We start from the raw sequence: 26,235 nt of genomic DNA on the forward strand, positions 1-26,235 counted from the left end.
TTTTGGGTAGATTTACCTTTATAGCCCAAAGAATGGGGAATGGAGATGATTGAACTTGATGTTTTAGGGGGAGGAAGAAGTGGTAAAGATACAGGATCCTGTATTAAAGCTTTTCTTTCCAAGATTGATTCCTTCATGCTGCTCAGTGGGAATGGCTAATAGCAAGATATATATAGATTGTTCTCTTCATAACAGACCCCAGACAGGTATCCTCCAGCCCCCCAAAAGCAGGACTTAAGGAGCCTGGCACGGCTGTCTGCCGTTGTCTGAGGTGCCACCGTGTGGAGGAGGGGCTCACTTGCTCTGTGGCGCTGCCGAGGCCAGAACTGGGCCCGCAGGGTGAAAATGACACAAAGGCCGATTTGGGCTCTGTGGGAGGAGGCTTTCCTAACAAGACAGCGGCCTGTGTGGAGTAGGCTTCTGTGTCTGGAACGAGAGGAGCAAGGGTAGGTGCCCAGCGGGTCTCGTTTTATTGTCCGTTGTCCTTCCGCCCTTCCTTGCTGTACCACGTGGGCAAGGACTTCATCTCCTTAAGATGCCTTCCCGTCTGTAACGTAGGACGAAGCAGGCAAACAAAGGAGTAGCCAAAATGATTAAGGCGTTCAACATGTGACCGCTCGGCATGAAAAACATCTTCCCCCCTCCGCAGCTGCCCCCCCCCGCCCCCCGCCGTCTCCCCACCGTCCGATCTCCTCCACGGGTGGAACCAGCCAGCAGCCAGCAGACCCAAGGAAGCCCACTGATCCAGACCTTGTGGGTGAGCCTCCCAGGCACAGAGCAGGGTGGAGAAGGGGAGAGCAGGTCTGGAAGGCAAGTAGATAACATCAGCCTCCTCACATCTCCGATTTCTCTTCCATAGCAGTGCTCATGGCTCTGGTTCTCCTCCTGGGGACCCAAGACTAGTATCAAGACCCAAACCTTACATAGGTACCTCTCCCCCCCTTACTCAGGCACCTCTCCCCCACTTATTCAGACACCTCTCTCCCCCTTACTCAGGTACCTCCCCCCCTTAGGCACCTCTCCCCCCCTTACTCAGACACCTCTCCCCCCACTTACTCGGCACCTCCTGACCCTTATTCAGGCACCATTCCCCCCCTTACTCAGGCACCTTTTCCCCCTTACTCAGGCACCTCTCCCCCTGCTTACTCGGGCACCACTCCCCCCCCTTACTCAAGCACCTCTCCCTCCCTTACTCGGGCACCTCTCCCCCCCACCTTACTCAGGCACCTGTCCTATATTTTGCTCCCACTCAGCCACCAGGCCCTGCCCACTTGTAGTCAAAATCAGATTTCCTGAGATACAGTTTACACACAGAAAACTAACACATTTTAGGCATACCATTCTCTGAGTTTTGACAGATGGATGGAGTTGCGTGACCATCATCACCACCACAGTCAAAACACAGACCACTTCCATCACCCCAAAAAGCTCCCTTATGTCCTTTTATACTCAGTGCTCCCCTCATTCTCAGCCTCTGGCAAGCACTCACCTGTTTGCTGTTTGGTGGTTTTAGGTACTCTTTTTCAGAGTAATAAATGTAATAAAGAGGTGATTTATTGCTGGATTCAGAATCAGACTGTAAGATCTTCAAGTGTTGCTGAGAACACTGGAAGGTAGAATTCAGCATTCAAGATACTAGGGTCTCACAACGGGAACATCCATGCTGTCGGCACGAACGCACACGGGCATATGCTCTTGTGCCATTTTTATGGACCATTTCTTCCCGTACACGCTTATAACTGTTGACACAGTTCTTGGCAAGTTGAAGAGCTCTGTCATATCTGTGCCATTACCATATCAGTATATTCCTGCCGTCTCCAACTTTTCCTATTATAAATAGCGCTTCTGTGAACATCTTTGTGCCTCTGCTCTGATTTTTCTTCTTTCGGTTATTTTGGGGAGGGCGTGTTCCAAAAGCAGGATTTCTGGGTCACAAGGGGTGCACAGTTTGAAGCTCTTGTTACTCACTGCTAGGGGTTCCTTGGAAGGGTAGGACTGAATTCCAGGATGCCCAGCCGGGTGTCCAGTTTCCCTGCAGTCCCACCGGGGTGGGGCTTTGTGTCTGACCTTGGGTCAGCCGGTTCAGTGGGTGGGGGGCAAGGGAGTTGATGTGTGATTCTGAGACCCAGAGAAGCTATAGAATCTTCGTTCCTGGAGGGATTTCCACCTCCTTTCTCTCAGTCTGTTCCTTTCAAAAGCTGGGCTCACATGTCCCTTCCTCAGTGTACCTCCTGACACTAAGCCAGGACCCAGTTCTATGCTCTGACGCTGCTCACGATGCTCCCCACAACGGCAGCTGCTCATCGTGTCACGGATCAGCTGGCGCCTGTCCCTGCTGTTGGATTGTCAGCTCCATGAGGGCAGAAACTATCTCCATCCTGCTCAGGGCCGTAGTTAGTTTCTCGTACAAGGCCAGCAGGCAGTAGCACGTGTTCAGCAGAAGTGTGTTGACGGAGAGAAAGCAGGGGAAGGTGCCTGGACCTGAGCCTAGCCACTGTGGCAAGGCATGGAGTGGAAGGAAGGAAAAAGGGAAGAGGCTTGTATTCGTATAGGGGACAGAGAGGGAAGGTCTAGACGCAGTGAGATCATGGGAGCATGGAAAATGGTTATCAGAAGCTGAGCAGGGAGCCAGAGGCGGCTGCCAAAGTGTAATCAGTGTGAGGTGCACTCCTGGCGCAGGGCCCTGTTTTGCTCCTCTGTCCGTGCAAGTCGAGCAAGAACCTCGCTCTCTCTTAGCCTCAGTTTTCTCACTGGGAATGTAGACAGTAGGCTGCTGGAGAGATGCTGTAACAACCTGGCGCCTAGCTGTTCCTGGTCCCTGGAATCTGTCTTCCCTTCCCCCTGGCAAACAAGACGTGTTGAATTTTAGGGCCAACCAGTCCTGAGGTTGGAAGTGTCACAAAAAGGTGTATTCATATAGCCTAACAACAGCAGCACCTGCAGAGATCACACACTCTCCTGGGGCTTGAGGCCTGTGCCCCATGGGCAGCTTTGGGGTCCCTGAAGGGACACTGTGGCCATGGATGGGCAGGAGATAGCCCCAACCGTACCGTACCCCAAGGGTGTTCCTTGCACACTTTGACTCCGGGAATGTGGAAAAGGAGTTGATCTTTCAGATTTTTTGCATCCTATGGAGAGGATTTGTTCCCCACATCCTTGTTTTTCTTCTAGACTAATTACTGTGAAATAACAGAACTTAATTGCACCTAGGTGCAGAGAGAAAGCGAGAAGGGTCTCCCTGATGGCTGTTCTTGCGCTGCCATAGATATATAGCTCGTGGAGAGGAGGGGGTGCAGTCTGGGCTGTGTGCTTAGGGCGGCAGGCTCAGGACCTCCGTGAGGAAGCAGAGAAGCAGCTCTTCATCATGGGGGAAAAGGGAGGGAGGCAGGAGAGCAGGAAGGATGGCTGTAAGCACAGTGTTTTTTTCTTCCTCCTACCAGTAAAACAGCGAAATCACAACTAAATGGTTTTGTTTTTTTTTTTTTTTTTTTTTTTTGAGATAGCAACACAGTAGCAAGAGCACAGACTCGGAACCTAGTGAGGCCTGTATTCTGGCCCAGCCCACAGGTTTTTCATTGGGGGGTCTTGATTTCCTCCTTGGTAAAAAGTCAATTAATGTCTAAGCAGTGTTCGGAGCATTAAGCGAGAGGCCACCTGTGAAGAGGGGTCCAGACCATGGGTGGCCCACAGTGGGTGTTCAGCTGATACTTTTCACACCCTTCTGGGCAGCGGGATCACCCAGAAGTTTTAAGGCCTTTCAGATTCAGCCACCAAGGGCCACTCCTGGATGCAGGGATTTAAGGTAATCTGAAATTAAGAAGAGGGAACTTCCCCAAGGTTCAGGTTTGAAACAGCAGGGAGCACTCACTGAGCCTGTGTGCCGGGTTGTGTCCCCAGCTGCAAAGGACAGACAAAGCCAGATAAGCTAGCATCACCGCCTTGAGTCATCCTAGGTTTCATGGTGAGCCAGATGTGTAAGGAGCTGATGGTGGTACTAGACAGATGATAAAACCATGTTCCTGGAGTTTGAGCCTTGTCCCTGTGGGAGCCCGAAGGAAAGAGCAATTCATTCTAAGCAAGATCAGATAAAATTTCCCCAAGGCGCTGAGCCTTGTAAATCAAGTAAGATATTGAAAGAGAAGCTATGAATGGCTTTCTGGAAGATGGAACAGCCTAAACAAAGGCAGAGGGTGGTAGACAGAAATGTTGGCTGTGTGGGGTGCCTGTATCAGAAGACTGTGTGTTAAAATGTCCGTTGGTGCATTTGAGCCGCCTGCAGGCATTGGTCTGTTTTACCCAAGGCTCTGGAGTGTAGAGCACAGAACCCACAAGGACTGCAGGACACTGGCTGCCCTCCCCCTTAGGAGACATGCTGCACGAGACAGCTACGTAGTAAATACCTCGCCTTCCCGTGAGGCTTTCAAACCCATCGATCCTCTCCGGCGGACCATGCGCCGTATAGAATTCTCAACTGTATTTTCTTGCTCTGCAAGCCCCAAATGTGGAAAATGAGGCCGGCCGCAGTTAAATAGCTCGTTGAGCTGGAATAACTGGTGAGTGAGAGAGCTGGAACTAGAAGCCAGATTTCCCCATCCCAAGGCCTACGTTCCCTATATAGACTGTGCTGCCTTTCAGACCCCCACTCTGATGTCCTCATCTACTGTGGTGCGGCAACCCTGGGGCTCAGAGCAAATCACAGGGCCTTTGCCACCCTGGCTGTGGCTTTCCTCTGCCCCTGCTCCCAGCTCCCCTCCCGCAACCCAACGTGATGTACCTTTACCACGTGCCAGGCATGTTCTGAGTGTTTCCTGAATTTTCTCATTGAATCTTCTCATGGTCTTACTTATCCAACAAATATTTGCCAGGTGCCAACCATGTGCTAGGCCCCATTCTGTTTTTATCTCCATTTCTATAGACAGGAAACTGATGCCCAAACAGGTTAATTCATTTGTCCAAAGCCACATCACTGGTAAGAGAGGGAGCCAGGATTTGTCCCCAGACCCTGCCCTCTTTCCACCTGGGCTCTTGGATTCCCATAGCTGGGGTGGGCTGGGACAGTCCACCTGATCTGGACTGCTGAGAGGATGCAGGAAGCGCCTTACGAAGCAGAGAAGCTAACTCTCTTTCTTATGGGAGAAAAATTAACACCCCCCTGTCCTGTCCCATGCACTGTGCCAGGATTGCTATGTGCCTGTGGCACTGAGTGGGTCTGTGATTTTTACCAACATTCCTCAGGATTGGAGAGACAAGGAGGCCCAGATGACATCAGGGACCTCAGTACATGTCACTTACTGAGCCTTGGCCCCCCATGTTATCTGATTCTGCTGTTCTCCAGGCTTCGTCTGGCATGAGTAGATTGTCACCAGTATAACATTTCACTTTGGAGGAAGCTCTTCCCTCTGGTGTGTGGCAGGCAGCTAGATTTATAGTCCTTTCGAGCCTGGAGTTAGATTTTGTTCACAGGCACCAGTGGGGAAAGAGGAGATATGCCAGGATCATTCATTGTGCTGTGGCCTCCACTGCGTCCCACGGTCCTAAATTCTACCACCTGGGCCACCACGAACTCTCAGCAAGACCTAGTCCCTGGGCTCCTGTGAGTGTCTCTGGTTTCGTGAGCACATACATTCCTCCACCAGAGCACGCACGCAAAACTGGTATTTGAGGGGAGAAAGTGTGAAAGTTGGCAGAGATTAAATGCGAATTTTAGGAGAAGTAGCATTTTTATTTTTATTTTTTTACCTGAAAACTGGAAACTTCTTTTGTAACTTGTTGGCATCTAACTTCCTGTAGAGCATCAAGTCTATTACATAGCACGGTTCATACACCTGATTGTGTAGGTCTGGGGTCGTGCTGGATGTTTCACGTACAAATTGTTGCATTAGTCTGTGCTTTAAACTTTGGGTGCTCTTTCTTTCATTAACTCTTTTTCTAAGTTTGTTTATTTATTTTGAGAGAAGGCATGCGTGTGTGCAAGTGGGGGAGGGACAGAGAGAGAGAGAAAGAGGGAGAATCCCAAACAGGCTCCATAATGTCAGCATGGAGTTCAACACAGGGCTCGATCTCGTGAACTTCAAGATGGTGACCTGTGCTGAAATCAAGAGTCAGATGCTCAACCAACTAAGCCACCCAGGGCCCCTCTTTTCTTTTTTTAATGTTTCGTTTTATTTTTGAGAGACAGAGAAAGACAGAGCATGAGTGGGGGAGGAGCAGAGAGAGAGGGAGACACAGAATCTGAAGCAGGCTCCAGGCTCTGAGCTGTCAACACAGAGCCCAACACGGGGCACAAACCCACAAACTATGAGATCATGACCTGAGCCGACGTAGGACGCTTAACCGACTGAGCCACCCAGGCACCCCGTGCCTCTTTTATTAACTTTTGAGCAATGTGACCAGAATGCCTTATGGTTTTAGAACACTTCCTAATCTATAAAGAACTTTCATTAAATTTAATTCTTACAGCAACTCAGGAGATGGTTTTATATTATTTCCATTTTTCCAGATGAAAACAGTGTAGGTCAGAGTGGTTACGTGGCTTATTTGCTGATACACAGCTAATAAGGGTCAGAGCTGGGAGCCTGGCTGTCTCTACAGATCTGCTCCACTGAGTACATAGGTGAACAGCACAGCCAGCCAGGGACAGGGAGCACACAGACCCACAGCGTCAGGGCACTGTGCATGGGAGAGGTGCTGAAATCATGATAATGGCCTCAGGCTGCAGAGGGGGGGAGCAGAGGTCATTTTTGGCTGGGGGTGATGGTGAAATCCACACAGAAATAGACCTTGAAGGATGGGAGAAAATTTTTTAAATAGGGAGGGCAGTGGCCGTTTCCACATAGAGACATTGTATCCTCAAAAGGCTGGAGGCTGGATGGACAGGTGTGTTTGAGGGATAGAAGAAATCGCACAGACCAAGACCCCTGAGCAGAAGGGAGTGAGGAATATCAGGTACCTTGCTCAACAAGCATTTAGAGTGCTCTTGGAAAATTGTGTCCATTTTTAAGCGATATTACCTCAAGTTTCTGTCCTCAGGAAAATATTGCCAACAAAATTTGATCAGTAAGACTGGTCCATATTAAGAGATTTGTCCTTTTTTTCCCCCATTTTTGTCATTTCCATGATTTTACATCTAATCGGAAAGGCAGCATGCATAGTGGTTAGGGACAGGTTCAAGGCAATGCGGATTTGACTCGGATCCGAGCTTATTCTCTGCCTCTTATTAAATGCGCAATCTTGGGCGAGTTATTGAATCACTTTGACCCTCAGTCCTCATCTTGCAAATGAGGGTAATAATACTACCTCCCTTCTGGGGCTTTGTGCGGGTTAAGTGATACTGTGTTTATAAAGCACTTGCTGCAGTGTTTGGCACAGTATAACCTTCAGTTAACAACAGGGGCTATTTGTTAACTTGACCATCATCATCACCCTGGCTCCCAGAACTGTGCTGCCTTAAACTTCTAATTGAAAAGCTGAACCAAACCAGAGATCTGTGTGTATCAGAGAAAGTAAAAGGGAACTCACGTGTATCGAGCACCTTGCTCTGTGTGCGGACGAGAGCAGGAAAGCAGGAAAATGTGGGTGACCCCAAAGAGCCAGAAGAGGCTCACCCACGGGGAAGCTGCCTGGGATGCTCTGGGGAGTATTAGAGGAACATCGCACACTCTGTTCTGTGAGATTTTAAAATGCTCTTTCAAAACGCTTCTCATTATAAAGAAATATTATCCCAAGTTACAAATCCGGGTGGCAGGCTCCACGTTAAGCTGTCCGCCCTCATTCCTCTTGCTGAAGTGAACGTTCCAGAGGGAAAAGACCTCTCCTAATAATATATACACAAATTAAAACTCCATTTAGAGGTACAGTGGGGACCACCTCCTAATTGACTTTGATCACAGAAAAAAATCATTTAACACGGTCGGTATGCCAGAGGAAAGCAGGAAATGGGAGGGTTGCTCTGCAGAGTGCTGTCACAGTGAGTTCTAGCAGCTGTGGAGATGAAGCCAGCCACAGGACTTTTCTCCTTCGGTATTCCCGGGCATTAACCAAACCCATGGTTTCCTCGGGTCCCCTTGGATGGTTGACGACATGAAGGAAGGAGTGATGGCTCACGCGTGAGTGGCAGGTCCTTTGCTAAGTGGAGTCATCTTTCTATAGAAGGGTTTCAGCCAGGGGCGCCTGGGTGGCTCCGCCGGTTGAGCGTCCGACTTCGGCACAGGTCATGATCTCATGGTTCGTAGGTTTGAGCCCCGCGTCGGGCTCTGTGCTGACCGCTCGGAGCCTGGAGCCTGCTTCGGATTCTGTGTCTCCGTCTCTCTGCCCCTCCCCCCGCTCGTGCTCACTCGCCTGTGCTCTCTCTCAAAAATAAATAAAAATTAGTTTAAAAAACTAAAAAGAAAAGCTCGGGCCAGCCTTGTGAATCTAGTGTTGACACTCAGAGGCAAGTGCCGCAAACAAAGGTCTTCCTTGTGTGTTTGTTGGCAGTGATTGGATCGACAGCTGTATGTTTATTCTCACAGGGGCTAACAGGAAACCTGTCCTGCGCTCCCCTGACAGTAGTCTGAGAAGAGCTCAGGGGTTGGTTTCAGTTCTTGGTGATGCCGTGATGAATGTGCAATTACAGAGAATTCTGGAGGCTGGGTTGTCTGGAGATACAGAATTAGATTAATAACGCCTGTTTTGTTGCTGCGTTTTGAGGGGCCTAGTGTATAAAATGGAGTTACCAGCGATACCTTCCTTAAAAAGTCGTGAGATTGAATGATCCCACAAATGTGAGTCCTCCAGCATGCACATGGTACAATTTTAATAATTAGGAGCTGTTATTGTTTTAATGATAATCCTAATTATCTCTGCCCCTTCATTTTCTCCCTTTCTTCTTCACTCCTTTGGGCTAGGTGCTGAGGGGTAGAAATGAAAGGAATAATCGCTGCCCTGAAGGGAGGGCCTCATGGTGGCCTGATACAGCCTGTCCCGTGGACAGGAGACAGCTTCTTTCTTATTTTTTTTAATATGAGATTTATTGTCAGATTGGTTTCCATATAACACCCAGTGCTCATCCCAACAGGTGCCCTCCTCAATGCCCATCACCCACTTTCCCTCCCTCCCACCCCCATCAACCCTCAGCTTATTCTCAGTTTTTAAGAGTCTCTTATGGTTTGCCTCCCTCCATCTCTTTTTTTTTTCCCCTTCCCCTCCCCCATGGACTTCTGTTAAGTTTCTCAGGATCCACATAAGAGTGAAATCATATGGGGGCACCTGGGTGGCTCAGTCGGTTAAGCGTCCGACTTTGGCTCGGGTCATGATCTCACAACTTGTAGGTTCAAGCCCCATGTCAGTGCTGACAGTTCAGAGCCTGGAACCTGCTTCGGATTCTGTGTTTCCCTCTCTCTCTTCCTCTCCCCCGCTCATGCTCTGTCTCTCAAAAATAAATAAACATTAAAAAAAATTAAAAAACAAAAAGTGAAAACATATGGTAATCTGCCTTTCTCTGGCTGACTTATTTCACTTAGCATAACATCCTCCAGTTCCATCCATGTTGCTACAAAAGGCCATATTTCATTCTTTCTCATTGCCAAGTAGTATTCCACTGTGTATATAAACCACATCTTCTTTATCCATTCGTCAGTTGATGGACAGTTAGGCTCTTTCCATAATTTGTCTATTGTTGAAAGTGCTGCTATGAACATTGGGGTACAAGTGCCCTATGCATCAGCACTTCTGTATCCCTTGGGTAAATTCCTAGCAGTGCTATTGCTGGGTCATAGGGTAGATCTATTTTTAATTTTTTGAGGAACCTCCACACTGTTTTCCAGAGTGGCTGCACCAAGGAGACAACCTCTTTATTCTGGGAGTGCAGTGCCTGATGGAGGAATAGGCTATGAGGATGGCTTTCCTACCCTTACAGGATTTCCTGCCATGACTTAATGACAGAGTGGAAAACCTGGGCTCAGCAGGGTCCCAGGCTGTGCCCACATGCTCTCATCAAGTCTGTGTCTCCTCACCTGTGCAATGAGGGAGGGGGCTGTGACTGTCAGTTCCATCTAAGCAACACCCTTCCCCAACATCCCAGCAGAAACTCCAGTCTCTGAACTCCCTGGAGAAATCTCCTGACCTTATTTTCTCAAGGAAAACCTCAATATACAATTACCGTGATGGTGATACTGTAGGAGCAAAGAAGATCATCTCTTTGAGAAAATACCAAGCACCATAATCTCATAAACTATCTTCACAGCTCTCGGAGCTGAGTGTTATGGTCACCATTTTATAGATGAGCAAACCGAGGCTCCAGAGAGTTACCTAATGTCTGCCAGGGCACGTCACTGTGAACGTGAGAACGGGAAAAGGAACCCAGGGCTGTGTGACGGCAGCCTGTGCTCATCACCACTACAGTTCTGTGCTTCCCGTTTCTGGCCTCGGGAACCAGCACGACACTGGGAGGCGGGCACGGAGAAGTCGGATAACTGGGCTGAGGTCAGTCCACGGGTTGGTGGAGGTGACCAGCCCCTGCATTAGTTACGTAGAGAAGAGGTCTTAGTCGAGGCTGCCTGGTGAAAAGCGCCGAGAAAAGACAGCTCTCTGATTCTGTTACTGCAATACCAGCAGTTTATTCCGTGCGTGTTAGATTCCAGCTCTGGTCCCCCCACCCCTTGCTGTGTGGCCAGCTTTGGGTGCCCTCCAGCTACCTTGCTGTTCCTCCTGTGCAGTGACCGTGGGACTGCCTGGTTCCCACTCGTGTGGCTGGCTGCGCTTGAGCCTCTTACTTGTGCCCAGCCGCCACCACCGCCGCCCCTTGATTTACAGAACTTTTGAGCAGCTGCCGGCAAATCCTTCCCACAGCATTGCACGGTACAGAAAAATGATCAGCTGCACCAGAGTCCCTTCTCCAGAAAACACTTAATTTGGGGGTGAGAGACAGTAACCCTGATTGTTGCAGTCAGGTTTATCCAGAGACAGGAAGAAAAGCAATATATTTACTTGATTTAAAATTAGCCCCACGTAGTCACCAGTGGGATCCTGTCAGGTTTCTTTATGCCGATTCTGCTTTTAAAAACTGTTTTATCCGTTGGGCAAGTATCTCTGGTTCCTGTGCCCAAAGTCTGTCAGCTAATGGAAGCAGGATAGAAAAAGGCCCCCTCAGTGTAAAGGAATTTATAGTTGGCATGGAAAGGGAATTAGGGAGAATATATAGAAAGAAGAAAAAGGTGATATGACAGAGCTGGCTTAAACAAATCTTTCAGTGGCTCCAGAAATCAGGAAAATCAATGTAGCAAAATGACAAAGATGATGACAACTGCCGTAGAGTTCCTACTATGCGCCAGGCAGAGTTCTAAGCAAATGACGTGCATTATTTCACTTAATCCTTTGAGATAGATACTACCAGCTGCATTTTGCACGTGTGGAAACTGAGACTCAGGCGAAGTAATTTGCCCAAAGTCATAAAACTAATAAATGACCGAGCTCCGGTCTCTCTGGAGAGATCCAGACTTGAACTTGCATGTACATGGTTTTGACTCGGGGGGTGAGCCATGCTTAAAGTAGTTAGGATGGGGGCCCCATGCTTTGTCCTTGAGAAGAAAGCCCCTTAACAAACACCTCAGAAGAGCAAATCTGGCTATGCTGTCTGCAGAGGCTTTGCCTTCAGTTGTCTTAAATTTTAACTTAATTTCAGACACTGGAACTCACTAGCAGTGTGGTGTATCAGGAGGAGAGCCTGGACCTTGGAACCAGTCGGATCTGGGGTCAGATACTGTATCACTTCCCGTCTGGAAGGTGTGTTTGCAATCATGCGGCCTCTCTGAGCCTCCAGGTTTTTTCCATCATAAACTGAGAATAATAGTAATTTTCTCAAGGTTTATGTAAGGATAGAATGAAATAACATATGCAGTCCCTCTTGCTTAAGTGTCTGACACATGACGTGTGCTCCAAGGTGGGATCTCCTCCCTGGGCTCTGACACCCTTCGTTTCTACCTATTCCTCCTGAGGCTGGGTTGGAGAACTTCCCTTTTCGTGTAAAGCAGCATTAAAATGAGTTCAGAAACTAGGTAAGAAAATTCATCCCTAATCCCACTATTATAATTCAAAGTCTGATGTCATTTTTACGTATGTCTTCCCAGGTTTTTTTTTCATATGCATATCTGGTTTTGCAGAGATGCAGTCAGCAAAAAAATGCAATTTTATGTCTTGCCTTTTTTTTCCTTAGCATTCTATCGTCAGTATTTGCCCTCATTGCTGGTTGTCATGGTCATTTTTGTATAACGATTGCACTGCATTCCATCCAGTACCTGTATTATAAGTCAGCTAAGTTGTTCTCTTTTTACACGTCTAGGTTGTTTCCACTTTTTCTGCTCTTGCCCTGCAGTCGACATCCCTGCGTATGGAACTTCTGGGTTCGGAATTTGTGAATGTCACAGCTTTGTAGCAAAACTAGGACTAGAACCTGGAGAATGAAACTCTGTCTTCTTGTTGCTGTTGTTGTGACTTTCTGTTTTTGTTGTTGTTTTCTCCATTGGACGACCATAGTCCAAGAATGCCAATGACTTATGTTTTACAGAAATGATAATATTTATTAAAAGCAAAAGAAAACAAAACTGAGCACTAATATAAAACAGAAAAGTGGGTAGCCACATAACTGGGTTGATTCCCACCGCCTTGTGAAACCAAAAACACCACTGGAATCAACACTCCCTTGTGGTTATTGATTGCCGCCTCTAGTCACTACCTAGAGCTGCTAATTTACAGATGCAAGTGGGTTCATGCATTTGATTTTTGGAAGAAAGGGAAGCGTGCACCGTGACAGGAAAAGCTCTGCTGTACTTATGTTGGTGATTCCTGCATAATGACTTTGTTAATTGCCTCTCGCTGGCTGGGGGGGGGGGGGGGGGGGGGGGTGGGGGAGACGGGGGGGGGGGTGGACTTCAGTGTCTGAACATCTATGGGCATTCTTGTTAAAAATGTCAGGATGGAGCTTGCACTTTCTCGGCCATCTCTTTTGTCTTGCTGGGCAGGAAAAGGGGACTGGAAAATGTCAACCCTGGGATCAGATTGACCGGAGCTGAGGGAATAAGAAACTTCCCCCAGCCCAGCTCTTGGCTTTTAGAAATCATTAACATTTCAGTGTGGGTGATCCTGTGAACCCGCTACCTTTCCACAACCTTCTTCTGAACTCTTAAGCACCTTTTCACCTTTTCATGGAATTAAAAAGTAGTTTAAAGGGAAAACCCATATCAGGTTTCTTATTTAGGTCACTTTCAGTGTGCTTGAGAGTTTTGCACTAACAGTTGTAAATACAAACCACAGAGTGCAATTTAGACAATCCTGTGATGTACATTGGTGGTGAGTGGTCACCAGTAATTCTTCAGGAAAGGGGGTGTGACCAATTACAGTTTATTTTTTTCAATGGTCTGGTTCATCCTTAGAGCAGACAGGGGAGGACTCTTTCTATTTCTTAGCTTTTCTGGATCCATGGCTGTTAATTTCACATCATTTGGGTAGCATTCATTTGCTGCCATATACAACTTTAAATGTGGGTTGCTGTTGGCCAAGAGATAGTTATTAATACCACTGGTCCCCCCAAACATTAATTGTAGCCAGTGTGTGTGTGTGTGTGTGTGTGTGTGTTGGTGGGTTTTTTTGCTGGTGGCTTTATGTTGCCCATATTTTATCTTCTATTTAAAGTAAAAGAATGAAAGGGGCACCTGGGTGGTTCAGTCGGTTAAGCATCCCCCTTCAGCTCAGGTCATGATTTCACAAGTTTGAGCCCCGCATCGGGTTCTGTGCTCACAGCTTAGAGCCTGGAGCCTGCTTCGGATTCTGTGTCTCCCCCTCTCTCTCTGCCCCTTCCCCACTCTCTCTGCCCCTCCCCCACTCGCACTCTGTCTCTATCTCAAAATAAATAAACATTAAACTTTTTTTCAAAAAATTAAAAGAATGAAAAAGAGGAAGCTTGGGTTGGGAACACAGGCTCCTAAGTTTGAAGCTTGCCTCGAATCTATACTGGCTCCTACACTTAGACTGGTGATTCCTGCACGATGACTTTGTGAATTGCTTCCTGCCACCAGGTGCTGGGAGGAGGCTTCAGCATCTGAACATCTATTGGGCATTCTTGTTAAAAATGTCAGGATAGAGCTTGCACATTCTCAGCCATCCCTTATGTCTTGCTGGGCAGGGAAAGGGGACTGGTGGTATTGGGTAACTTTTACCTCTCCTGGTAAATCAGAGTATGTTAGTATAACTTAAATGTTAGTCCACTTTCCTTGTATGTATTTTCCAGTAATGATTTTTCAACCTATCTTTACATGAAGATTAAATTAGATAATATAAAGCACTCAGCATGTTGGTATGCACTCAAATGATTCCACATTTTGAGCTGCTGTTATTATTTTGATTATTTTCAAGGAAAAAGAAGAGTGGTTGCTTGAGTTATGTTTCCTTGGACTATCTGTGGCTGAGCTTGTGTTTTATCCTTTGGAGAGAGGAGGGGAGGAGAGGGGAGATTGTTCCTTCTCTCTTCCCCTCTTCCATAACCTGGAACTATAGAATTAACCACCACTCAGCACAGTAAAGGAATGGAGGGCCCTCTAGCACAAATCTATTGAAGACCCTGAATCAGAGAGTAAGGGTCCCTTCTGTTGTGGCTGTAAAGTGACCATGACTGGCTGAACTTCACACCTGTCTCCACATCATCACCTAATCTCGGTGGCCCCATGCTTACTTCCCACCTGCAAGCCTCCAAAACTGATCTCCGGGTGACTGAGTCTTCCGAGGGCCCAGGTTTGAGTGGGGTCCAGAACTTTGCCTTCCCAGGTGGTGAAAGCAAACAGAGAGACATGCCAGCCTCACAGCTGTGTGAGGACTCTGTGATGGTGGGTAGTGGGGGGCAAGGCCACGAGGAAGCCCCGCCAGTGTGCCTCCCGAAGCTTCAGGTCAGCATCTTCCCCCCCCACCAGCTGAGGACTGTCCTGCCCTAATTAACTTCCCTGAGACACAAGACCCTGTGATCATTTTCACCTCCAATGCTTTTTTCCACTGGCTTTTCTTTCCCCTCAGCTTTTTTCTCTTTCTTTCTTTCTTTCTTTCTTTCTTTCTTTCTTTCTTTCTTTCTTTCTTTCTTTCTTTCTTTCTTTTCTTTTCTTTTCTTTTCTTTTCTTTTCTTTTCTTCCTTCCTTTCTTTTCTTTTCTTTTCTTTTCTTTCTTCCTTCCTTCCTTCCTTTCTTTCTTTCTAAGCAAGGGCTTGATTTTGCATCTTGTTAAAAGTAAGAGAAAGCTTTGACAATAAAAATGTTTTTCTTCGCAAAGCTGTGAGAGTTCTATTCATTCTGGGATTACTTAATTCTCATGACCTTTAATAAGACAGCACTTCTGCACAGTTAGATGAGATAATTGATTCTAATGGGGAAAGGAGCAGTGCTCATTTAACTGCATATCTCTGAGTCGTCCTCCGTTCAAACAATTTCTCCATTACCTTTGGAGTTGCCAATATATAGATTAAACTGGTAAGACGGTAAGCAAAAATGGGAGCTAATTCAGCCTTGGAAACAGCAGAGTTTTCACTTCTTCCAGGCAAGTTAACTTCTATCATTATTGACAACTACACCACCACGAGCAGCATAAAGTTCCTCCTCCTTTAGTGCCCAGGACCAAAAATATGCTAAGTGGTAGCTGCTGTTTTATCATTATCATCAACAGTATGAGTATAATGGTTACAAAATACCGCCATCATGCGTATGTACGGTTTACAAAGCACTTTGCCATATATTATCTCATATGATACAGTAATTCTTTGAAATAATTGCCTCTCCATTTCTTGGATGCATCTGGGTGGTGGCAGCTAGGATTCCAAACCAGTCTTCTTACCTCTGGCACACACTGTTCCCCGCTCGGCAGTAACCAGAGAGAGCAAAGGGTCAGATTCCATTTCTGTTACAGAGTACCCCTCCTGTTGAGATCAAACTTGTGTGCGTTCCCTGGGTGGCTTGTGTTTTGGACTAGAAGTCAGAAGGATGTGCAGCTCTCGTGTCCTTTATACAGTTATTTGTGCCTTGAAGGTGCCCACACAGCCCCTCAAGACCCCCCACCAGCCCGTCAGTGAACCCTTCCACGGATGGGCCAAGCAATACAACCCTCTCCTCCTCACAGGATCCTATGTTACAGCCCCCAAAGCTCCTCCATGTGTGAAAGGGGATGTTTTTGTAACACCCACTTGCCTTGCAAGGTAAAGCTAGTGAGAAAGACTTGGTGAAGTGGGTGGAGCCTGGGCTTCAAGCCAGAAAGACTGGTGATATCTGATTTCAGTGTTTGAATAGTTGCAGATTCTAGTCTACACTGTGTCGCTCGTGAGCCATTTAACCTTCCCTGTGTTAATCGATGTCATTGTGTCTTAGTTTCTGCATCTGTAAAATGGGGCTATTACTGTCTTTTCATGATTTTTGTGAGAATTAAGGAAATATTGCATTTACTGCTTTTAGCACAATGCCTGGCACTCAGTTTTATAACTACCTTCTGAGCCTTAGCGTGCACATCTGCAGGTTGGGTCTCGCAGGGCTGCCTTGAGGATTAGATGCAATGTATACAAATTTCCCAGTGCATTTCCTGGCATGCAGTTAGCCCTCAGTATACATAATTACTGTGGGCCTTCATAGTTCCATAGATCCTTCCCTGGGTTCCTCTGGCCCTCTTAGTGGGCCAGTCACCCCCTCCTCTGGGCCTTCTAGTTCTTCTGAGTAGACTTTGTTCCTTGTCCATCTTCTCTACTTGTCTGTGAGCTCATGGAAGCAAGGGCTGTCTGATTATGTTCTGGCTCTCCAGAGTCAGCCCTGGGTCCCAGTACAGGGTAGGCTTCTAGAAAATATTCATCAGTACAACAAAGGAGTGATGTTGCATACAGGATGCTGTGGGAGTCAGGGACTGAAGTTCTTAACTCTCTGCGTAAGGAATCAGGGCAGGCATTTCAGAAAAAGTAAGTAGGGACCATTGACAAGTCTTAAATCCTAAAATGGGATTTAAGCAGACATTTTGTACTAGATTACAAAATCTTTTGGAGACAAGTTTCCTCACCTTTTCAAGCACTGTGTATGTTAGGGGACAGTGTCCATTCTTTGGCGTCTTATGGTCTCTTCTAGATTGTTGCACAAGACCGTTTAGCAGTCACTACCTTGGAAAAAAATATTTTTAAAACAGAAATGCAAGTACATCCTACAAAATCAAAAAGTACAATAGATATACAGTTAGAAGCAAATCTGTCTTCTATCCCTGACCCTTAGGATCTCTTTCCATCATTGGATGCATCTACTGTTACCAGTGTCTTTCATATCCTCCAGGAATATTCTAAACATATACATGATTTTTCCCCCCAAAGGCAGTATATCAGATATACCATTCTGCACGTTACAATTTTCCTTTCAGAAAAATATAAAGAGCTTCCATGTGCTTTTTTATGATTACATAATACATTGTATGAAGGTAACTTATATGACCCCTTACTGATGAAGTGGTTTCCAATATTTTGCTACTACAAACAGTGCTGCAGTGAATAACCTTGTATGTACATCATTTAGTATAATATGTGAAAATATTTGGAGGAGAAATTTCTAGAATTTTCTAGAAACCCTGGGAACCTCTAAATCCCAGGATCAGTAGTATGTTTGTTATTAATTTGATAGCTTTTTTCAAATTGTCCTTCATAGCGTTTGTACCAACTTATGCTCTTACCAACGAAGTATGAGAGTGCTTATTTCCTGTTCTCTGTCAATACTGTATAATTTTAACCTTTTTTATCTTTGCCAAAGCCTATGTGAAAAATAGTATTTCAAAGTTTTAACTTACATTTCTCCTATGATGAGTGTTGTCAAGAGTCTTTTCATATGATTGAGAACCAATTGTATTTCTTATTCTGTAAGCTTTCTGCTCATAGTTCATATCATATTCCTATTTTCCTGATGAGCTGTTGGATTTTGCTTATTATTTGTAGCAGTTATTTTTATATTAATGAAATTAACCCTTTGTGCTACAAATTGCAAAATTTCCCCCTAGATTATTTATCTTTCAAAGCAAAAGGCCAAGGCTTCCTGAAACTCCCCCATCCCTACCCCTCTCCCAGTCCCACCAGACTGTGAGCCCTCAGGGGCAGGGTCTATGCCTTGAGCATCTCCATGCCCAGCCCCCCACATAGGGCTTGGCACTGCAAAGCTCTCTTCGGGGGCTGTTTGTTGAGCTGAGCTGAACTGAATTCCTGAGTTCCCCACCCCAGCTGCCCTCCCCTATGACTTGGGAGTTCCATTTCCTCCTCCAGCAGAAAAAGATGACTTTTCTCATTGCTCACCACAGCCATGCACCTGTTTGGCCTAAACTGGCACCTGCAGCCGATGGAGGGGCAGATGTATGAAATCACGGAGGACACAGCCAGCAGTTGGCCTGTGCCAACGGACGTCTCCCTGTATCCATCAGGGGGCACTGGGTTAGAGATCCCTGACAGGAAAGGCAAAGGAGCCACAGAAGGTAGGGTTGCCGTGTTGTTCGTGTCGTGAGTCCTCTGTGTCTGCCTTTGAACCGAAGAGACCTTCATTATGCACGTCATGTGCCTGACTCACAGCTCCGTGCTTTGGCCCTTCCTCCATCTTTCTGCACTCCACGCCGGCTGCCAGTCCACCTGTGTCTTCATCTCAGTTCCTTGTCACTGTGAGCTCATAGCGGGGCTTGGGCAGCTCTCATGGTGCTCAGCGGTATCCCATCTCATGCCTCGAGGGAAGCATCATGGGCTTTCGCACTGCTGGGTGGCTGTCTTGGATTGTGTGGGATCAGGATGAGTCCTTAAGGGGCCAATAACAATAATCATTAGTGTTTGTATGGTTTATTTATTTCAAAGATTTTGTCAAGAGCTTTTTACACTTAATCCTCACAGAGATCCTGTGAGGTAAGTATAATTCTTTAGACCCATTTGAGATACAAAACCTAAGGGTTACATTAATTTAGTGACTTGACCAGAGGTCGCTCAGCCAGTAAATAATGGAGCTTGGCGTATGAGCCCAGGTCTGGATGACTCCAGAGCTCTTACTGTCTCTATAAATTGTCCTACCTGACTCACCACATGGTTACAAGACCCTGAAGGAGATGTAGATGAGAAATCCCATTATGCAGTGGGACACAGATATTTTTCTATCAGTGATGGAGTGGTAGTGACATTTGGAGTTTGGCATTCTTGAATGGGACATCTGTAGACCCATGTTCTGAATTTCTTAAGGGTCTTTCTAACACGCCATTGACACACATTCTTTCACTATCAGCCAGAAGTGGCACAGACTCACAAAAATGGTACCGTGAAAGATGGCTGAGCTAATGGGCCAGTCTCACTGCCATTCTGGGCAGCGTAGGCATTCTTTATCCTGTCCCTGCTGTGCCCTGCTTCATCTCGTCTGTTAGCAAAATGCACCACAGGTCTGCCTCCACCTTTACTGCTATATCTTCTTTCCTAGCATCTCAGACAACTTTGGGGTCAAAGTTTCTGAGGTTTCCTGCCCTCAAGGATTTCCCTTCCAGGAATCTGTTTGGTTAACAGGGTACCATATGCTTGGTTGAAGTAGCTACTCAGGACCTCTGAATGATCCTGAAGGCAAAAATCAATTCTTTTTAAAAAAAAAAAAAAAACGTTTATTTTTGAGACAGAAAGACAGAACACAAGTGGAGGAGGGGCAGAGAGAAAGGAAGAGAGAGAACCCCAAGGAGATTTGCACTTGTCAGTGCAGAGCCTGACACAGAGCTCGAACTCAGAAACCATGAGATCATGACCTGAGCTGAAATCAAGAGTTGGATGCTTAACCAACTGAGCCACCCAGGCACCCCCAACTCTTTCTTTTTGTTTTTTAAATTTGGAATGCTTCATGAATTTGCATGTAATCCTTGCACAGGGAGTATGCTAATATTCCAACAAAATCAACTCTTGACCCATGGTCATCTTTAAGGGAAGTAAGAATGGGAGCATTTCCACAGAGCCAAATCAGAACCTCTGCCTGCTTTTTCTAGGGGCAATGCCAGTCTTCTCCTTTACAAAGATTTTAAGACTTAAAACATTTAATAATTTATACTTTCTTCGCCCTTTAGTAAGGATATGGAGGGAGTGTGGATAGGGCCACGGAAAGAGCTCTGGGTTAGGAATCAAGAGCCCTGACTTCAAGCCCAGCTGCTGACCCTTGAATTGTCCTTAAGCAAATCCCTTGAAAGACTTTCTGAGTGGGGTGCCTGGTCGGTTAAGCATCTGACCTTGGCTCAGGTCATGATCTTGCAGCTTGTGAGTTCAAGCCCCGCGTCAGGTTCTGTCCTGACAGCTCAGAGGCTGGAGGCTGTGTCTCCCTCTCTCTCTGTCCATCCCCCACTCATGCTCTGTCTCTCTCCTTTCTCTCTACCCCTCCTCCACTTGTGTTCTCTGTCTCTCTCAAAAATAAACATTTTTTTTTTAAAAGAATGAATTGATTTTGGCCTTCAGGATCATTCAGAGGTCTTCTCTCTCAAAAATAAATAAACAAAAAAAAGTGAACATGCTTTCAAAAAAAAAAAAAGACTTTCTGAGCTTCATTCTCCTCCTCTCTAAATGGAAGTTATCGAGCTAAATTATCTCCAAGGTCCAGTTTAATTCACAAGTCCTACATATGAAATTGATAGTAGAATCATCAGACTAACCAGACGGTTCTTTAGAATTTTTTTTTTCCAGGCCAGCCCTGTCCATGGTCCTGCCTATCAGCTTGTGATTCCCTTGTCAGTTTATAGTCTCACATGCCATACGGGAATACCATCCATGTGGACGGTCTTTAGGTCAGCACGTACAAATGCAGATTTAAGATATGTTTAACCCTCAAGGCATTGGATGAGGTCTCATTTAGCAAAATGTATTTTCTTCCCTCCATGATCTCTATCAGACATTCTTGAAACAGAGTTGGATCTATCTGAAATCTCCCATTCTAATGAAATTAGTTTGTGGGTTTTTTAGGTTTTGTTTTGTTTTACCAAGGAGCAGGAGGTGCAGATAAGAGGCAAAATAAAATTGCCCCAGCTTATTGGTTTACTTTAATTGGAGTATTTTTGCTTAAAGGGATTATCTGTCATTACTAATGCAAATGGAAATCCTGTTTACAAACCCCTAAAATGCAGTGCTGTGCTGGAAAGTGGTCAGCATCAAAAGCAATTACTGTGACAAAAAATACATCAGACTGGAGAAACAGAGGACAAAGCTTCCTACAGTTTATGTGAGACCACATGGTTCTTAATTTCTTTTGCCCTGGTCAAACCAATGTCTACACAGTTCATGTTTTTAATTGTAACGTTAAAAAACCTACTTCCTTAGACGTAGCTCAAGGGGAAAAGTCTTTAACACTGATGGGACTGCATATTTCCTATCCCTTCTAAGGGTATCAGAGAGGAGAGCTGATTACAGAATTAAGATTAGAGCCCCGGTTTACAGAGATGGCAGTAACAATGTGGTATGATGGAAAGAAGATAAATGGGCCTTGGAGCCAGACAGGCTTGAATCCTGGCCCTCAAATTTATTGGCTTTGTTAACTCATGCCAATTACTCCATCTTCTTTGGCCTTAGTTTCTTCATAAGAACAAGGATGGTAACGTCTGTATCTTTTCAGACTGGTGGTGAAGAGGCACTCAACAAATGTCACTTCCTTTCTTCCCATCTGCTCAAAGCCCAAGCCATTCTATGTCAGTTATCAGAATCTCAGAAATCCAGACTAAGTAATATTTTCCCCTCAAAGACCCTGCAAATAATTGGGACATTTTTTCATATTGTAAAATGCTATATATTTTTTAATTATGCAAATGAAATATATAATGAGTCCAGTATTTTAAATGCTCATCGTGTCTTTGAGAATAACCCCAAACTGCAATTTACACTGTATTTTCAAAGTGGCTCTTACCATTTCAGGGTGTCATGGGGCAGAAACCAAATATGGCAGCTTTTCGAAGAAAAGCCACAATAACTTACGTTATATGTTAGTGGAAAAGAGGGGAGAAAGCATTGAATAAACAGAAATTCCTGATGGTTGAATTGGTGGGCTTAGGGATAGCATTTTCTTCTTTCTGCAATGAAATAAAAATTACCCATCAGTTTAAACCATGCAAATTGCTGCACGCAGGCTCAGCTGGGCTCTCCAAAATGGAACAGCTTATTTTGATAACCAAATAAATTTCTAACAGTTGCTAAGGAAACTAACGGATTCTTTGTGCAAGTTATTGCATTGAAAAGAACCAGAAAGGTGGAGGGAAGAGGAGAGTGTTAGTTGATGAGGAATTTAGAACCTGTGTAGAGGGATCTTAGTTCAAGAAAGTGAGGACTATGACTGAGAAGGGCATGGAATTTCACTTCTTCCAATTCTCTCTTGTTTGACCAAACAATCCAATCATTTCAGCAAATTGTTGAGAAATTTCTTTTATAGACATGATTGTGTATTTGTACATCATTGCTAGAGGAAGGCTGAGTCTGTGTATCTTTACAAAGAACAGGACTGTTGCCAGTAGAATTTGCCTTGTGAAACCTGATCATACTGTTGGAGATTCCTATTTCTTAGTTAAGCTCTTGGTATTGTTTGTTAAGTCTCTGGTGGCCCCCAATGATTGTGCAGTGTCCTCTTTATAAATGTCTTGAGACCCCAACTCTTGCCCTTTAACTCTGGGTCCTGTTTGTGCATTCCTACTTCATAAAAATTGTCAACTTTCTGTGCCCCATGTCACTCAGTGGGCCTTGGTCTACCTGGCCTAGCCTTGATGGTTAGATTGCTGGGACTGTGAGTTAGGTTGGACTCATGCACTGTGCCATTGACCCTTGAGTGAGACTATTGAGAGTGTCTTTGAAGAGTTTTAATTAACCACTTATCAATTTAATGCCTTAAGAAGCCATATTCTAGCAAATGAAGAGAAACCCCAAATGGCTTTATCTTCAAATGGTTTCTTAAGCATTCTGAGCCTCAGTACATACATCTTATCACTGTGAGAATTAACTGAACCGATGAACGTAAAGGGGGGCCCAGCATGTAGTGAGAGCAAGAATTGATAGCAAGCATTACCACTAATCCTGCCACTTCTACCTTTACTGCTGTTACTACTACTGCTATTATTACTGCTGCTGCTGTTGTTGTCGTTATTATTTTCCAGAATGTGGGTGGGGATAAAAAGAATTGTATACATAAGACCTGTCTCCTCCAACTCCCACCACCCTCTGTCATCTCTCCTCACTCTACTGTTGATGGGTCTTGCTGTGTGGTAGGATGGTTTCTGTCTTAAGCACTCACAGCTTGGTGCTCGGATTTAAGAACAGAGGATCTGGAAAGAGGAAGGCAGGAAGAGCTGAGTGTGGCTTCACTCTGAATAACTGCTAGCCCGGCCAGTCTCACGCCTCTTTCCCATCAGACACGGGTACTCGCTGTGCTCTACCTCTTTCCCCTCGGAAGCCCCCATCTCGTCCCTACGTATAGTCCTACAAGGGGACCACTGGGGACCAGAGTAGAGGAATGATAAAGCTTAAATCCCCAGATGGGGTCCTCTTTTCCCTCAAAAACATCACCTTTAGGCTGGGCTGTGGTCCCTTCCCTAAGGATCTGGACCAGGTGACTTTTAGTACAAAGGTCACTTTAGTACAAAGCCCGAGTGGCCCTCAAAGACTCAGCCGAGAGTCCAGGTCCCGGTGGCCAGTGTGCCCTGGAACAGAATCAGCTATTTTTATTTGTATACACACCAAAGACAATTCTTTTCTCTTATTTTGGCCCATGTTGGTGAAATACGAGAATGCTAGAAAAGAATATTGCTTTTTATCACTCCTCGGGTGTAAGGGCCAACTTACGTATGCCTCTGGGGCCCGCAGACCTCTGGAGAGAGACTCTGGGCTGGCCTCTGACCTTATGAGGCTCAGAACTCAGCTGATACAATAGCTGTCTCTCAAAAACATGCTTACTGGAGGAGAAAATGAACCATGCAGGGTGCTCTAGCAGCATGCCAAAATGTGGGGGAAAGTTTTCATTATTTATTCTCAGACCCAGGAATTATTTGACTGCAGACAATTCTGAAATCCCATCAGCCCCGACTCCCACCCACTCACAAAGGAAATGAGTCCTTGGAATTAGCAGTCTCAGGCTTATTTCTATGCAGTTTCTAGGAGGAAACTCAAAGTTCTGCATCCCTAGCAGAATGATAAGCTAAAGGGTACACTATTTTTCTACCTAGAATACAAAAGAATTGTGGTATTGGGAGCCCCACAATCAGATAAGAATGTGAAAGTAATTCTCCTCTATCTTAATGTGTTGTGAATTTGGCTTCTGTCTTTGAACTTTGAATCACAGTGTGGTGGTTTTTGTGTGTCTGCATTTTCAAGGTAAAAGTCTGGGGCACATTCCTTCCATAAAGGAATTAAATGCAAGCTCTTTCCCATGCTAATGACAGAGTACTAGTGGTACTTTTATTGAGAGCATGCATTTTAACTTTTTTTGTTGTTGGCATATTTTTTAATTAAAATAACATTTAATGGTTTGAAGCTAAAAACCTGATGTTTCTGCCTAGGAGTTTATAAAGGAATGATAACATATGGAGAAGTTTAACATTTAAATTGAATTTTATTATTTAAAACAGTAAAATATTTTATGACTACAACAATGCCCTGCCAAGCTCCATTTCAGCATCAAATGTGCTTTGTAAGGAATCTTACAAAGCTAGGGGAAAAAAGACATTTTAATTTCTTATTCCCCAAGTGCTTTTTATAAAAAGTTCTCACAAACGTGTTTTCTTTACAAATGGATTATTGTTCTTAAAGCCTCTCTTCGAACACGTCTAACAACAAATCTTGGAACTAAGATACCCTGCGGATTCTTCCTTACAAATAAGACGTAGTCTGCTGGCTGCCATGTGGCTAGTCAGTGTCCTAAAGGTGGTCTTCTAACATCCCTATCACCTCCTCCTGCCGCCTCCCAACTCCCCAGAGGGCTGATATCTAGAAGGAAGTCAGGTTTATATTTTTCACATGTGAGTGTGCTTAATTAGTAAACAGAGGAAGTTTGATAAGTCGTCTTCCTTCCGGGTACTTCTAGTGCCCCCAGAAAGCTGTCACTCTCCTGAATGGTGACAGAAATGGTCAAGGGACCATATTTCTGACCCCCGTCTCCTGAAACCTTCAGGGTCAGGGGCCTTGGTTGAATTTCCAAGTATGCCATAGGCTTTGTGCCTGAACTTGAGATCAATTCCCTCGGCTTTACCTACTTCAGCACAAAACTGATATTCGAAGACCTCCATCCAAGCAAGACAAGGAAGCATTTTTCAGAAATATCCATTCCATTCAGAAGTACCCCCTTTTTCATCTTCCCCAACCCAACTCCTGCTCCCCATATAAACCCCTTCCACATGTCTTAGCCTTAGTATTTGGCTTCCAATTATACATAAACTAGTAAACTTGTAAAATACCTTCATCCACTCAGGTCAGGCTTCCCACTGCTGGTGGGACCATTTTGAGTTGGAAATTTAATAACAACACCTTGTTCGCACTACCCTTTCTATTTTAGCGTGCATGCTTTTATACACACACGCGTGTGCACAGTTATTCTCGTGTGACCACCAGTGATTATTTTGGGGATCGGAATATATCTTAACAAGCTGTGGAATTATGCAGTATACAGATGGCCCTTGAGGAGGACCCATACTGCTTTGGAAGAATGCATATTTTTAGCAGAACAGTTTGAGCATCACTGGAAAAAAAAAGTTCTGGACATTCTTCCTCCTCAGTGGGGAGTGGGGGTGGGGCTGGTGGTGGAACATAGTAGAGAGAAGTGGGAGTCCTGCTGTTCAGGGGCTCCGATCCCTTGTTTCACTTGTGGCCAACTGCTGTTTTTGTCTTCCCTTCCCTGTGTCTTGGTAGGAAAGCCCAGTAGTTTCTTTCCAGAGGACAGTTTCATAGACTCTGGAGAAATCGACGTGGGGAGACGGGCTTCGCAGAAGATTCCTCCTGGCACTTTCTGGAGATCTCAGGTGTTCATAGACCATCCTGTGCATCTGAAATTCAATGTGTCCCTGGGAAAGGCAGCTCTGGTTGGCATCTATGGCAGAAAAGGCCTTCCTCCTTCACATACACAGGTAACCAGAATGCCACATCCCCTGCTGATCTGCAGGGGCTCCTACCTCACATCCTAACCCAAAGTCAGGAAGCCTAATGCTCACACCTGGAGCCTTGTGTTTGAAGGGCATTTCACATATTTTATAGCCCATTCCTCCATTTGA

General features: G+C 45.5%; 1 protein-coding gene across 1 annotated transcript in view; it reads left to right on the plus strand.

The window, feature by feature from the left end:
- Window positions 1–26,235, plus strand: part of TENM4 (teneurin transmembrane protein 4) — a 747,207-nt gene that overhangs the window by 531,934 nt on the left and 189,038 nt on the right. The window contains 2 exon segments of the mRNA XM_047823379.1: window positions 18,313–18,483; window positions 25,877–26,091. Coding sequence (XP_047679335.1) covers window positions 18,313–18,483; window positions 25,877–26,091 — 386 coding nt within the window.

Source organism: Prionailurus viverrinus, chromosome D1, assembly GCF_022837055.1.
Source record: "Prionailurus viverrinus isolate Anna chromosome D1, UM_Priviv_1.0, whole genome shotgun sequence".
NCBI classification, from domain to species: domain Eukaryota; kingdom Metazoa; phylum Chordata; class Mammalia; order Carnivora; family Felidae; genus Prionailurus; species Prionailurus viverrinus.